The following is a 13878-nucleotide window of genomic DNA, read 5'->3' on the forward strand; positions in this document are numbered from 1 at the left end:
GCAAAATGCGAATGCGATATTTATTGCGGAATTTCGACAAATGCTGTAGGAGCACTCTGATTGGCTCTGAATATTTGTGATATTTTATCGAAATTTCGCAAAATGCGAATGCGATATTTATTGCGGAATTTCGACAAATGCTGTAGGAGCACTCTGATTGGCTCAGAATATTCGTGATATTTTATCGAAATTTCGCAAAATGCGAATGCGATATTTATTGCGGAATTTCGACAAATGCTGTAGGAGCACTCTGATTGGCTCAGAATATTCGTGATATTTTATCGAAATTTCGCAAAATGCGAATGCGATATTTATTGCGGAATTTTGACAACTGAAATGAAATGAAACTGAAAATGAAAAAAAATGAAACTGAAAAAAATCGCTCTGATGCGGAAGATAGGGCGAAGAAAATAATTGCGCGATATTCCGATTGCCAAATAATCGCATTGCGATTTTTCGGCAAGATAAAATGATCGCTTCAGCTACTCGGCCCAAGGTCTCTAATCATACCAGCAATGCTTTTAGACGTCGATGGAGATCTCTAGGATGTGATCTGTTCTAAAAATAAAATTAAAACAATTTGAATATTCGGAATAGCGAATATTCACCGCGAAATTCGAAATATATCGCAAATACTCGAATATGCCATATTCGAGCCGAATATTCGCAATACGAATATTCGTGAGCAACACTAGTAAGCAATTAAAGGACCTAAAATCCTAAATTGACATATTTATTGTTTATTGTTTTTCTCTCTTTTTTCTTTTTGAACATTTTATTTTATGGCTGATTTGATTTAAGATTATTATTACATCTATTATTTTGTAGATATTAATGATTGACTCCTCCTGAGGAAGCGATCTTAACCACAAAACATGTAGAGGATTGTATGTTGAGATCCATTATCTCCAACATCCCCATCAACACCTGGGGATAATCAATTACCACCTTTGAAATAATCAGTAATACTGCACATCTGTAACTACTTGATTTTAGTTTCAGCTCTTGAAATATGTAATGTGATTTTTAAAATGGTTTTTATATCAATAAATTGTTATTTTTTTATACTAATTATTGTGAAATCCATTTTGTGCCAGGGGCATGTTTGGGGCAGACCCAGGCTTCCCATTTTATTTACTAACTGTTTAAAGATGATGGCACCCCTCTATAATATTATCATACTAGAGGCATACTTCTAAATCGCTTCATTCAACAGACATTTTTTTATAACAATTTTTCTTTATTGTATAGAAATTAGAGTACAAATATAATTTGAAACTAAACAGTAGAAAGGAATACTTTTGAAGAAAGAAAATAATATAGTTTCCTGCTAAGGCTCACAGTTTAATGTAGGTCAAAACTTAATGACATATTAAGATTTTGTCAAACTTTTTTTTATATAATACATTTTGATGTTGCAATGGACACTGAACATTATGGCTACATATAATTGTTGTGTCTAAACTGGTCTACATCTTCCTCTGCTCTTAATGTAAAGTAAAATTGCATTATATTACTGTAAGGCATAATTTATGATTATAAAACACAAAGCACTGGAGACTTGGAATAGTTAACTAAGAAAATTAATAGATGGGCTTTTGCATCCGGTAAACATATAATTTATTTTAATTAGAAAAGCTGCATGCCAGCAATTACATCTGCCTTTGTTTAAAGGAGAAAAAAAAATCAGTGTTGGAGAAAAGGGAACATTATGTGTCACCCATTGAGGTAAATGTAACTGTTATACACTGCCTTTGCCACACTGAGATTTGCATGCACATTTGATTATTGTTGTTGAAAGAGTCATGGTCAAATTAGTCAAATCCATACAACTGATTCTCTTGTTAGGTCTTTTTTTTTTTTAAATATTAATTTATTAATGCTTTTGCAATGGCAACATAAAGGTGGATTTCTAGTAAGGAACATACTGCCTTTGCAATGACTGCTTGATGTACTCCTCATGTCAAGAACATAATTTTAAGCCCTTTCAGCTCGCTGAGCATTGTAATGGTTTGTCACTGTATGCTTTTAAGTAAATGCTGAGTGGATGTGTTGATTTTGTTACAGGCAAATGTGAATTCTATTCTCTTCAAAACCATTGAAAAGCAAATGTGTATATTTTAAAATAGCCACATACTACTGTATATGTCTGAATCTTTGTCAAATGCCACTTTATTGGAAAAATAAAATAATAAAAGACATTCTCATTACAGGATTTTAAGGGAATTCTTACCAGCAATGCTGTGACATACATTGGTCTACCGAACTCCATCAGTGGCAATGGCAGCCTCCACTTAGTTTCATCACCCTCTTTACAACAATTAGCAACTGAAGTCATCAAAAAGGTACCATTATGTTACACAGATTGCACCTTGTACCACACAAGATCAATTGTATCTTATTTTTACTTACAAGATAATAATAATCATAATTTAATAAAAACTTAGTGCCAGATCCTCAAAAGGGATACGCCGGCGTATCTACTGATACGCCGTCGTATCCCTGTTTCTATCTATGGAACTGATCCACAGAATCAGTTTCACTTAGATAGGGAGAAGATCCGACATGTGTAAGGGACTTACACTGTCGGATCTTAGGATGCAGTACCGCAGCCGCCGCTGGGGGCATTTTTCGTCAAAATGCCGCTTCGGGTATGCAAATTAGCACTTACGGAGATCCACAAAGCTTTTAAGCTTCGTTTTTTCTCCATAAGTATTAGTTTGCCGTCGCAATATTAGGGCTGCTTTTACAAGGCCTAAACTGTTTAGGCCTTGTAAAAGTAGACCCTTCTATCCCGCGTCGCCGTCTTTTTTTTTTCAATTTTTTTTTTCCCGCCGCAACTCGTATTTTTTTTTCCGCCCGTCGCGATTCTCAAAACCCGGCGCAACGTAAAACCGCGCAAAGCACGTCGGGAAAATGACGTCGTGAGCATGCGCAGTACGGCCGGCGCGGGAGCGCGCCTAATTTAAATGGGACTCGCCCGGATTTAAGTTACACAGCCGAAAATTTCTAGGTAAGTGCTTTGTGGATCGGGCACTTAGGTATAAATTTTCCGGCAGTGTAACTTAAATCCGAATATTTAAGTTACACCGGCTGGCTGTGGATCTGGCCCTTAAAGCTTAAACATAGTGGGCCAGACGGAGCATGCGCAGTTCAATTGGCGCGGGGACGTGCTTCATTTAAATGAAACCCGCCCCCAACCCGCCCAATTCGAAATCCGCCGCCAGAAATACACTACGCCGCCGTAACTTAAGGCGCGAACTCGCTGAGGATTCGAATATACGCCAGGTGAGGTACGGCGGCGTAGTGTATCTCTGATACGCTGCGCCGATGCAAATGTATGTGGATCTGGCCCAGTCAGAGTTGTCAGTACTACCTAAATGCATAATGACAAATATATTATTCATCTTTGGGAAATGTGCAGAAAAAAGGCAGATAAAAGCCACAGATCAGGGAGTAGAAGAATAAGGCCATAACAAAAATGTGTAATAATTTGTAGACGCTGTTATACCTACAAACTATGTCAGTGTAAACATTTTTCCATTCCACCAAACCTTTATTTTGTATGTCTTGGACATGCCATCATCAGAAGTGTAGACAGTGGCAAAACAAAAACTCCTAAACCAGATCCTGTAAAACACAGCCTCCATCCATCATGCCTCTGCTTTTTATTTTATGTTCTCTTCTATCTCTGCACTAAGATATACAATATCTCACAAACCTGAGTACACCCCTCACATTTTTGTAAATATTTCATTATATCTTCTGTGACAACACTGAAGAAATTACACTTTGCTACAATGCAGTGAGTGTAGAGCTTGCATAACAGTGTAACTTTGCTGTCCTCTCAAAATAACTCAACGCATTAATGTCTAAACTGCTGTCAACAAAAGTGAGTACATCCCTAAGTTAAAAATTCCAAAAATGTGCAAACTGGGTCCAATTAGCCATTTTCCTCCGAAAGTGTCATGTGACTCATTCGTGTCACAAGATTTCAGGTGTGAATGGGGAGCAGGTGTGTTAAATTCAGTGTTATCCCTCTCAGTCTCTCATACTGGTCACTAGAAGTTCAATATGGCACTTCATGGCAAAGAACTTTCTGGGGATTTGATATTTTTTTTTGCTCTACATAAAGTTGGCCTAGGCTATAAGATTACCAAAACCCTGAAACTGAGCTGCAACATGGTGGCCAAAACCATACAGTGTTTTTTTTATAGGACAGGTTACACTCAGTTCAGTGCATCATCATCATATCAAGAGGTTGTCTTTGGAAAATAGATGTATGAATGCTGCCAGCATTTCTGCAGACTTTTAAGGGGTGGGGGTCAACCTGTCAGTGCTCAGACCATATGCTTCACACTGCATTAAATTGGTCTGCATGGCTGTCATCCCAGAAGAAAGCTTCTTCTAAAGATAATGCATAAGAAAGCCCACAAACAGTTTGCTGAAGACAAGCAGACTGGATTACGGGAACCATGTGCTGTGATGAGACCTAGATAAACATATTTGTTTCAGATGACGTCAAGCATGTGTGGCGGCAACCAGGTGAGGAGTACAAAGACAAATGTGTCAAGCATGGTGGTGGGAGTGTGATGGTCTGGGGCTGCATGAGTGCTGCCGGCACTGGGGAGCTACAGTTCATTAAGGGAACCATGGATGCCAACATGTACTGTGACATACTGAAGCAGAGCATGATCCCGTCCCTTCAGAGACTGGGCCGCAGGGCAATATTCCAACATAACGACCCCAAACACACCTCCAAGATGACCACTGCCTTGCTGAGGGTAAAGGTGATGGACTGGCCATGCATGTCTCCAGACCTAAAACCTATTGAGCCTCTGTGGGGCATCCTCAAACAGAAGGTGGAGGAGTGCAAGGTCTCTAGCATGCACCAGCTCAATGATGTCGTCATGAAAACGTGGAAGAGGACTCCAGTGGCAACCTGTGAAGTTCTGGTGAACTCCATGCCCAAGAGGGTTAAGACAGTGCTGGAAAATAATGGTGGCCACACAAAATATTGACACTTTGGACCCAGTTTGGACATTTTCACTTAGGAGTGTACTCTTGTTTGTTGCCAGTGGTTTAGACATTAATGGCTGTGTGTTGAGTTATTTTTAGGGGACAGAAAATTTGCAGGTTATACAACCTGTACACTCACTACTTTATATTGTAGAAAAGTGTAATTTCTTCAGTGTTGTCATAAGAAAAGATAGAATAAAATATTTACAAAAATGTGAGGGGTGTACTCCCTTTTGTGAGATACTGTAAATAAGATTTTGAGCATCCTCACCAATTCGGTCTTCACAACAACCATAGGTTTACTTATGAATTCACCATTGTATTATTTTGTAACTTCAAGCAAGGCCTCACATACTCTGTTTGATCTAGCCTCTGCACAGCAGCTAACCAGGTCGGCGTATCCTTAGAAACAGCTTTGGAGGCTGTCTCCGGACCCTGCTGAACCTAAACATGTGGGACTTGTATGGAATATGATCTTCAGCCACTGGACCATGTTTTTGGCACTTTCAGTAACTATTATTCAGCTGCAGAGCACTCTCCAGGCCCAGAGCTGTGGCATAGCCTCTAGTGTGACTCTGAAGACTGAATATATGAGTAGGCCCAGGGATGGGGCAAATATAGTAACCTCCAGGCACTGAGCCCTCCATTTTGGCACATTGTGGCCTATTTCTAGACCTGGGGATACTTTGACAGTAAGCCACAAAACAAATCCAGAGCCGTAAAACTGCTGCTGGTGTGCCCAGTCTCTGAAAAATTTGTAAATAAGCCTATAGTTGTGGTCAAGACTATAACGTCTGACAGTGAGCACAGAGCACACTAGAAGACGTCGGGCCCTCAGGCCACCCCATGAAGTCTGTTTCTGATTGTTTGACCTGCTGGAGGTGATTTTGTAGGGCTCTGGCAGTGCTCATCCTGTTCCTCCTTGCACAAAGGAGCAGATACTGGTCCTGCTGATGGGTTAAGGACCTTCTACGGCTCTGTCCATCTCTCCTAGAGTAACTGCCTGTCTCCTGGAATCTCCTCCATGCTCTTGAGACTGTGCTGGGTGACACAGCAAACCTTCTGGCAATGACACATATTGAGGTGCCATCCTGGAGGAGTTGGACTGCCTGTGCAACCTTTATATTGTCCAAGTATTGCCTCATGCTACCAGTAGTGACACTGACCCTAGCCAAATGCAAAACTAGTGAAAAACAGTCAGAAAAGATGAGTAGGGAAAAAATGTCAGACACCTCCACCTGAAAAACCATTCCTGTTTTAGAGGTTGTCTCATTGTTGCCCATCTAGTGCACCTGTTGTTAATGTATGTATGTATATGAAAGTTCAATGGGTGAAGTGCACAGAATTGTCTCCACGAATGCTGTGCAAGCAATCTAGTCCTTCCCAAGGACCATAATATTGAAAAATGAGAGGGGATTGCAGCACAAAAATGGATTTATTTGAAAAAAATACATTAGATACCAGGTATATAAGGTGAAGTTTCGGGCTGACAACGATAACGTCCTTCTTCACAACCACATACCTACAACTGGTCATGCACCTCCAGTCCTTTCAAAAACCTGCACTGAGAGGAGTGAAGGTATAGCAATAGGTGCCACAAGTACAATCTGCTAGCAGTACACCACCCGTTGATTTCAGCAGGCAAATTTCAATACCCCAGTTGCTGAGTCGTAAAATAAAATTATTTGCTAGCCATCCACATGCTCAGCCTTTAAATGCTAGCTTTGCCAAATTGCTAGCACTGCAACTGCTGCCGTTTCAGCTGGTAGACTGCTCCCCTTTCATGATTTTATGTAATGTGCTGTACCATAGCGGCATGTTCCAAAACATTTTTTTTTTTGACAAAAGGCCATTCCAGCTCTCTACAATCATGTGGATAGCAATGTTTTGGCATTGTTGGACCACATACCTACAACTGGTCATGCACCTCCAGTCCTTTCAAAAACCTGCACTGAGAGGAGTGAAGGTATAGCAATAGGTGCCACAAGTACAATCTGCTAGCAGTACACCACCCGTTGATTTCAGCAGGCAAATTTCAATACCCCAGTTGCTGAGTCGTAAAATACAATTATTTGCTAGCCATCCACATGCTCAGCCTTTAAATGCTAGCTTGGCCAAATTGCTAGCACTGCAACTGCTGCCGTTTCAGCTGGTAGACTGCTCCCCTTTCATGATTTTATGCAATGTGCTGTACCATAGCGGCATGTTCCAAAACATTTTTTTTTCACAAAAGGCCATTCCAGCTCTCTACAATCATGTGGATGGCAATGTTTTGGCATTGTTGGACAGGGTGGTCAGTAGCAAGGTTCATATTACTGCTGACTCATGGTCCAGCAGGCAGGGGTGTTACCTTTGCTTCTCGATGCACTGGGTAACTCTGCTGACAGCTGGGAAGGATGCAGGACATGGTTCAGTGTTGGATCTTGTTCCACCACCATGCCTCCAAAAAGCTAGTGGTGATTTTGCCACAATATCTGTATGCTCCCCTCCCTCCTCCTCTTCCTCTATGGCCTCTTCTGCAGAACTGTCCTCTGAATCAGCAGTGCTCTGTAAGTGCTGAAGGGGCTAAGCAAGCAGTCAGGCAAAAATATGCATGCAGTGCTTTAGTTGTTCTGCCTAGGGGACAGAAGCCATACTGGGGCAGAGATTCTGTCAGCTCAGTAGGGGCAGGCTCAGAGGTGGTTGATGCCATGGCAACTAGAGTCAGTAATGGCTCCAGCCTTCTCTCCGCCCTCCAACAGGGACACTTGACTCATATTCCATGCTTGGCACACGTCCTGAATTTGGGGGTGCGGCACTTCTTGACTAGATACTGAGGCTTTCAAGATCTCCTGAAGCAGGCCAGAAAAGTCTGTGGCCATTTCCGGTGGTCATACAATGCCAGTGCTCAGCTGATTGACATTCAAAGAGAATTTAACCTGCCCACCAAAAGCCTAATTTGTTCACCAGGTGGAACTCAATATTGGCAGTGCTGCACACAGCAGAGAGCCATCAATGAGTGCCTGTGTGAGTATGGCACTAGGACAGGGTCAGGGGAGCTTGATTTCTTGTTGCCACCCTAGTGGCTACTGATCAAGGATGCATGCACTGTCCTGTCACCATTCGAGGAGGCCAAAATGATGGTGAGCAGTGACAATGCATGCATCAGTGACACTGTTCCTCTAGTCTTCCTGCTGAAGCACATGTTTTGTGGAATCATGGACAGGGCACTTTAGGCAAAACAGCAGGAGGAAAAGGAGGACTTCCTTTCTTCTCAAGGCCCCCTTTATGCAGATAGAAATCCTGCAGGGCAGCCAAACACACAGGAAGAAGAGGAGCAGGATTGTGTCAGCATGAATGTTGTAGAGCATAACATGCAGCAGGCTTCAAGGGATGGTTTTCAGTCCCCAGAAACCCAAGGAGTTGTACATGGCTGGGAGGAGGTAGTTCCTGATAGTGATACTTAGTCATCATTAGTGACCCAGAGGACTCAGAATCGAATGCCTCTACAAACTTACGCTGCATGGCCTCCCTGATTCTGCAAAGTCTGTGAAAGCACCATAGGATTTTTGGTATTAAGGCGAGGGCTCATTACAGTGCACGCCTATTCTGCAGTGTGACCTGGGAGAGATCTTGGAACAATTTAATTTCAGTGCCATTATACAGAATATGGCCTCTTTCTCTTGCCTTGTGGAGGATTTCTTTTTTAAGTGGAAAGTTAACAAAGCAGCAAATAACATCCCTCGCTGGCTTAGAATCCTGGGGTTGAGCTCTTTCCATTTCAATGGGAGAGTCTGCTGGACAGCACATTAAGTCATTCAAAATTGAACAAATCGCTCATGGTATGACCGCTGGCTCGATCCTCTCGGGCACTTGCCTCACTCTAATGTTGTGTCTACGTCCGCGGTTGTCTAGGTCTTCAACGTGCAAGTCAAATAAGTGAGACAATTGGGTGTCATAAGTGCGTTGCACTTGCTGCGTAGCCTGCCGTGTGGTCTGTTCCACCCCTGTTAGACGTTGAACTGCTGCCTGTATGTCTGATTTCAAGTCTGATTTTGCAGCTGTGTGAGTGTTCTTAATATCAACTGCAACCATTTGTATATCAGACAGGCTTACGGGTTGGTTTGGGATAGGGTTTGGCATGTATCCCCTGTCTGTCTGGAAATCATGGCTCTGAGGCCTGTGAGGCCGCGTGGCTGCGTCTTGAAAAGCTTGGGGATATTGCGGCTCAGCTGTGTTCCAGCCTTCTTCTCCCCGGTGTAGGGTGTAGAGGCACTTTTATTCACTTTACCCATGCTGAATCAAGGTCTAAGAGTCCCCAAGAAAGATTTTAATCCTCTGCATGCAGGAGCATTCAGCTTAAACAGGCATCTTAGGTCTCGGCCAAACCATGCTCCCTTTTCAACTTGTTCACTTTTTCTTAAATTCTGACTTAAAATTCTTAAAGGGGTTGTAAAGGTAATTTCTTTTCCCTAAATAGCTTCCTTTACCGTAGTGCAGTCCTCCTTCACTTACCTCATCCTTCCATTTTGCTTTTAAATGTCCTTATTTCTTCTGAGAAATCCTCACTTCCTGTTCTTCTGTCTGTAACTCCACACAGTAATGCAAGGCTTTCTCCCTGGTGGGGGAGTGCCCCCTCCCTTGGACTACAGGAGAGTCAGGACTCCCACTAACACACAGCTCCTTTCTCTATCTGCAATGTAGAGAGCGTCCTGACTCTCCTGTAGTCCAAGGGAGGGGGCGAGCACGACACTCCACACCAGGGAGAAAGCCTTGCATTACTGTGTGGAGTTACAGACAGAAGAACAGGAAGTGAGGATTTCTCAGAAGAAATAAGGACATTTAAAAGCAAAAAAAAAATTGTACCTTTACAACCCCTTTAAATTCAAACTCTGACTACTAGGATTGATTTATCAGATCTTTATATTCAGATTTATACATACTGGATTAAGTTCTGTGATCTCTTGTTTCCCTATAAGTGACTGCTCCCTGTTTCACAATCTGCCCTTGCTTGCTGCTGACTCACCTCAATCACTGGACCTCTTTTCTTGCCCTGCACTGGACACCTTTCCTTACACTGCACTGTGAACAACTGGACATGTTTTTCTCTACTGTACTCTGATCTATCAGTCATGCTGCTCAGGTAGACTGCAATGCAACTCCTGGTATTAAAACTTTTCTTGGCTAAAGGTGCATGTGATCTCTGTTGGAATATTGTGATTTTACAACCAAAGAGATACTGTACATGCATTGTGGCACATGACGCCATCGGGGCTGCAGGACCATTCCACACTGGCACCAACCGCAAAAGCCTATTTTCACTGACATGCCCTGACTACTCTGATTCCAGATGAAGGCCAGATCAGCACTACTGAACACTCACTTTGCTAATAACAAGGAACTACTTATATCAGACTTTATTGCAGATAATACGTTGAACTTTCTGAGCTTAAAGGTGGTATTAAAGATTTTTTTTTTTAAATAACAAACATGTTATACTTACCTGCTCTGTGCTGTGGTTTTGCACATAGCAGCTCCGATCCTCTTAATTTTGCCCCCCCGAGCAGTGCCATCAGAGAAATCCACTTGCCCTGGCGGCACTGCTGTGTGCTTGCTCTCGAGCTGCTGCTGTATGCGTCCATAAGACAAATAGAGACGCGGCTCAGCCCCTGCTCTCTTCTGTGAGCCAATGGGCTCCCATTGTTGTCTCAGCCAATGAGGAGGGACAGTCCTAGGACAGCCAAGGCTATTGTGAAGATTGCTGGATTGGAGGGAGTTCAGGTAATGATTAGGGGGCTGGGGGGCGCTGCACACAGGAGATTTTTTACCTTCATGCATAAATGCATGATGGTAAAAAAAACTTCAGCCCTTAGAACCACTTTAACTGAAACTTAGCACAAATAAAATGATTGCTCCCTTTTTAACCACCCTTCAGTGGTAAGGATTGTTTGACCTCTCATGTCTCTCAGGCAAAGGTGTAGGTCAGGGGTCCTCAAACTACGGCCCTCCAGTTGTTCAGGAACTACAAGTCCCATCATGCCTAGTCATGTCAGTGAATGTCAGAGTCTTGCAATGCCTCATGGGATGTGTAGTTCTGCAACAGCTGGAGAGCCGTAGTTTGAAGATCCCTGGTGTAGGTATACATGTCATTTAACCACTTCAGCCCCGGACCATTTTGCTGGTCAATGACCGGGCCACTTTTTGCGATTCGGCACTGCGTCGCTTTAACTGACAATTGTGCGGTCATGCGACATGGCTCCGAAACAAAATTGGCGTCCTTTTTTTCCCACAAATAGAGCTTTCTTTTGGTGGTATATGATCACCTCTGCGGTTTTTATTTTTTGCGCTATAAACAAAAATATAGCGACAATTTTTACTTTTTGCTGTAATAAATATCCCCCAAAAATATATTAAAAAAAATTTGTTTCCTTAGTTTAGGCCGATACGTATTCTTCTACATATTTTTCATAAAAAAATCGCAATAAGCGTTTATTGATTTGGTTTGCGCAAAAGTTATAGCGTCTACAAAATAGGGGATAGATTTATGGCATTTTTAATAATATTTTTTTTTTTACTAGTAATGGCAGCGATCTGCAATTTTTATCAGTACTGCGACATTATGGCAGACACATCGGACACTTTTGACACATTTTTGGGACCATTGCCATTTTTATAGCGATCAGTGCTATAAAAATGCATTGATTACTGTAAAAATGTCACTGGCAGGGAAGGGGTTAACACCAGGGGGGCGATGAAGGGGTTAATTATGTTCCCTAGGTGTGTTCTAACTAAAGGGGGGGTGGAACTGACTAGGGGAAATGACAGATCGCTGTTCATACATTGTATGAACATGCAATCAGTAATTTCTCCCCCTGAAAGGACCGGGAGCTGTGTGTTTACACACACAGCTTCCGGTTCTCGCTCTGTAACAAGCAATCGCGGGTGCGCCCCTAGTGGCTGCAATGCAAAATCACGTTATATTACGTGATTTTGCGCAGCCGACCTGCCGCCGTAAAACTTTGGTGGGCGGTCGGCAAGAGGTTAAAGAATTCTCTGCAGTCTGTTCCCTGTTATTTTAAAAAAAATTCTCTTATTTACAAAGAAAAATAGCTGCTGCTCCAGGTTAGGGTTGCTACCTCATCCCTTTAAAAGCGAAAACATATTAAGGTTCTCTGGCTGATTAAGGTGCTGCTAATTAAACTCACTTGGTGCCTTATCGACATTAAATTAGCCCCAGAACCTGTGTAATTACTATGTGTTTGGGTTTAAAGGGATGAGGTGGCAACCCTATGTATGATGATAGCTTGAGGTGGAATGTCTCGTAGAGTACCAGCCCTGGCCCGCCTCTGTGGGAAATTTGTAAGAAAAGAAATGGCTGCACATCCAGGAATTTCAATTGCCTTTTATTGTTCAACGTGGTAACACCAAAGACACCAACACGAGGTCACGTAGACACGTTTCACACATACATCTTGTGCTTAATCATTACAATGACTAAAAATAACTGATAGATCTTAAATAGACCACCCCAGTAACTACAGGTGTTCTGGGGGTGGTGATAATCAGCAATAATACGCAGCCCTATCAATCACAAAACTTCAGCTCCAAAGAGCATCTGAGTAAAGATTCAAATACAAAAATCCAACTAAGCCCAGGTTCACACTGGGCTGCGGGAGTGAAGCCGTGCAAGTTCAGCTGAACTCGCACGATTCACTCCCGCTGGCAGTCCTGATTTCGGCCGCGATTGTAAAGACATCTGTGCAGTTTCTGCACAGATGTCAATGTAAATCACGGGCAGAAATCGCAAAAAGTAGTGCAGAAACTACTTTTTCAAATCGGTGCAGCGCCGCAGATACGGCGTCGCACCGATTAGGACGATGCAATTTCCAGCAATTTGCGGAAAATACCGCCATTTTGACATGCGATTTGACATGCCAAATCGCATGTCAAAACGCACCAGTGTGAACCAGGGCTGAAGGTCCAAGTTCCCGTGCATATCGAGAAATCTCCCATACACACAAAGACCTGGACCAACAATCGCATAGAAACATTGTATATAAAATACATGAACAACACCAGTAAATAATTTGGAAAAATGTATATAAATACATATAGTGTAAAGAGAAAGAAGAATAAAAACATTTGTCTAATATGAGTATATATGTGCATGCAGGTGCACCCACATGAATGCACCCACATGCACATACAAGAGACATACATGTAAAATCATTTATTCCTCCATGCAAAAGACTACTCCAACACTATGAATGCATAAACAAATGCACCCATGTATGCATCATAGAAGAACTACCTCCATTTTGATTCCTGCAAGGATGCATGTGTCCCAATACGAATGTAAATATTGTATGGTAATTTGCTACAGACCCTATATACAGGTACCATGCATGTGATAATGTCCACTTTGGTCCAATGCGTCCACACAAAAGTACAAGATAGTAGGAAATACTTAAGGCTAAATATAAAAAACAAAACAAAAAAACAATACAAATAAAAAATAATTGAATGAATACTGTCTCATAAGTATATCCATAACCCCAACAAGGAACCAACCATGATCACCGGACTCTGTCCAATGGGGTCCATATATAGACCAATACAAGTCGCACAACGATCGCATAATGATCGCACAGTGATCCGTCTGACAGACCCCATACATAAACCAATGTGGATTGTGCAATGATCCACAGCAGAGGAAGGAACAATGTGGCATATGGTCAAAATATATATATTATCAGCGTGCGTAGAGATGGGCCATATTTATGAAAATAAACAATAAAAAATAAAATAATTTAATGAATACTGCCTCATAAATATAGCCATAAACCAGACAAGGAACCAACCATGATCGCCGGACTCTGT

At 42.1% G+C, this 13878-nt stretch overlaps 1 protein-coding gene across 1 annotated transcript in view; it reads left to right on the forward strand.

Moving 5' to 3' along the window:
• NAALADL2 (N-acetylated alpha-linked acidic dipeptidase like 2) overlaps positions 1 to 13878 on the forward strand; it is a 1143792-nt gene that overhangs the window by 822087 nt on the left and 307827 nt on the right. The window contains exon 9 of the mRNA XM_040349390.1: positions 2214 to 2345. Within this exon, the coding sequence (XP_040205324.1) occupies positions 2214 to 2345 (132 nt within the window). The remainder of the gene's footprint in view (positions 1 to 2213; positions 2346 to 13878) is intronic.

This window comes from Rana temporaria, chromosome 4 (assembly GCF_905171775.1).
Source record: "Rana temporaria chromosome 4, aRanTem1.1, whole genome shotgun sequence".
NCBI classification, from domain to species: domain Eukaryota; kingdom Metazoa; phylum Chordata; class Amphibia; order Anura; family Ranidae; genus Rana; species Rana temporaria.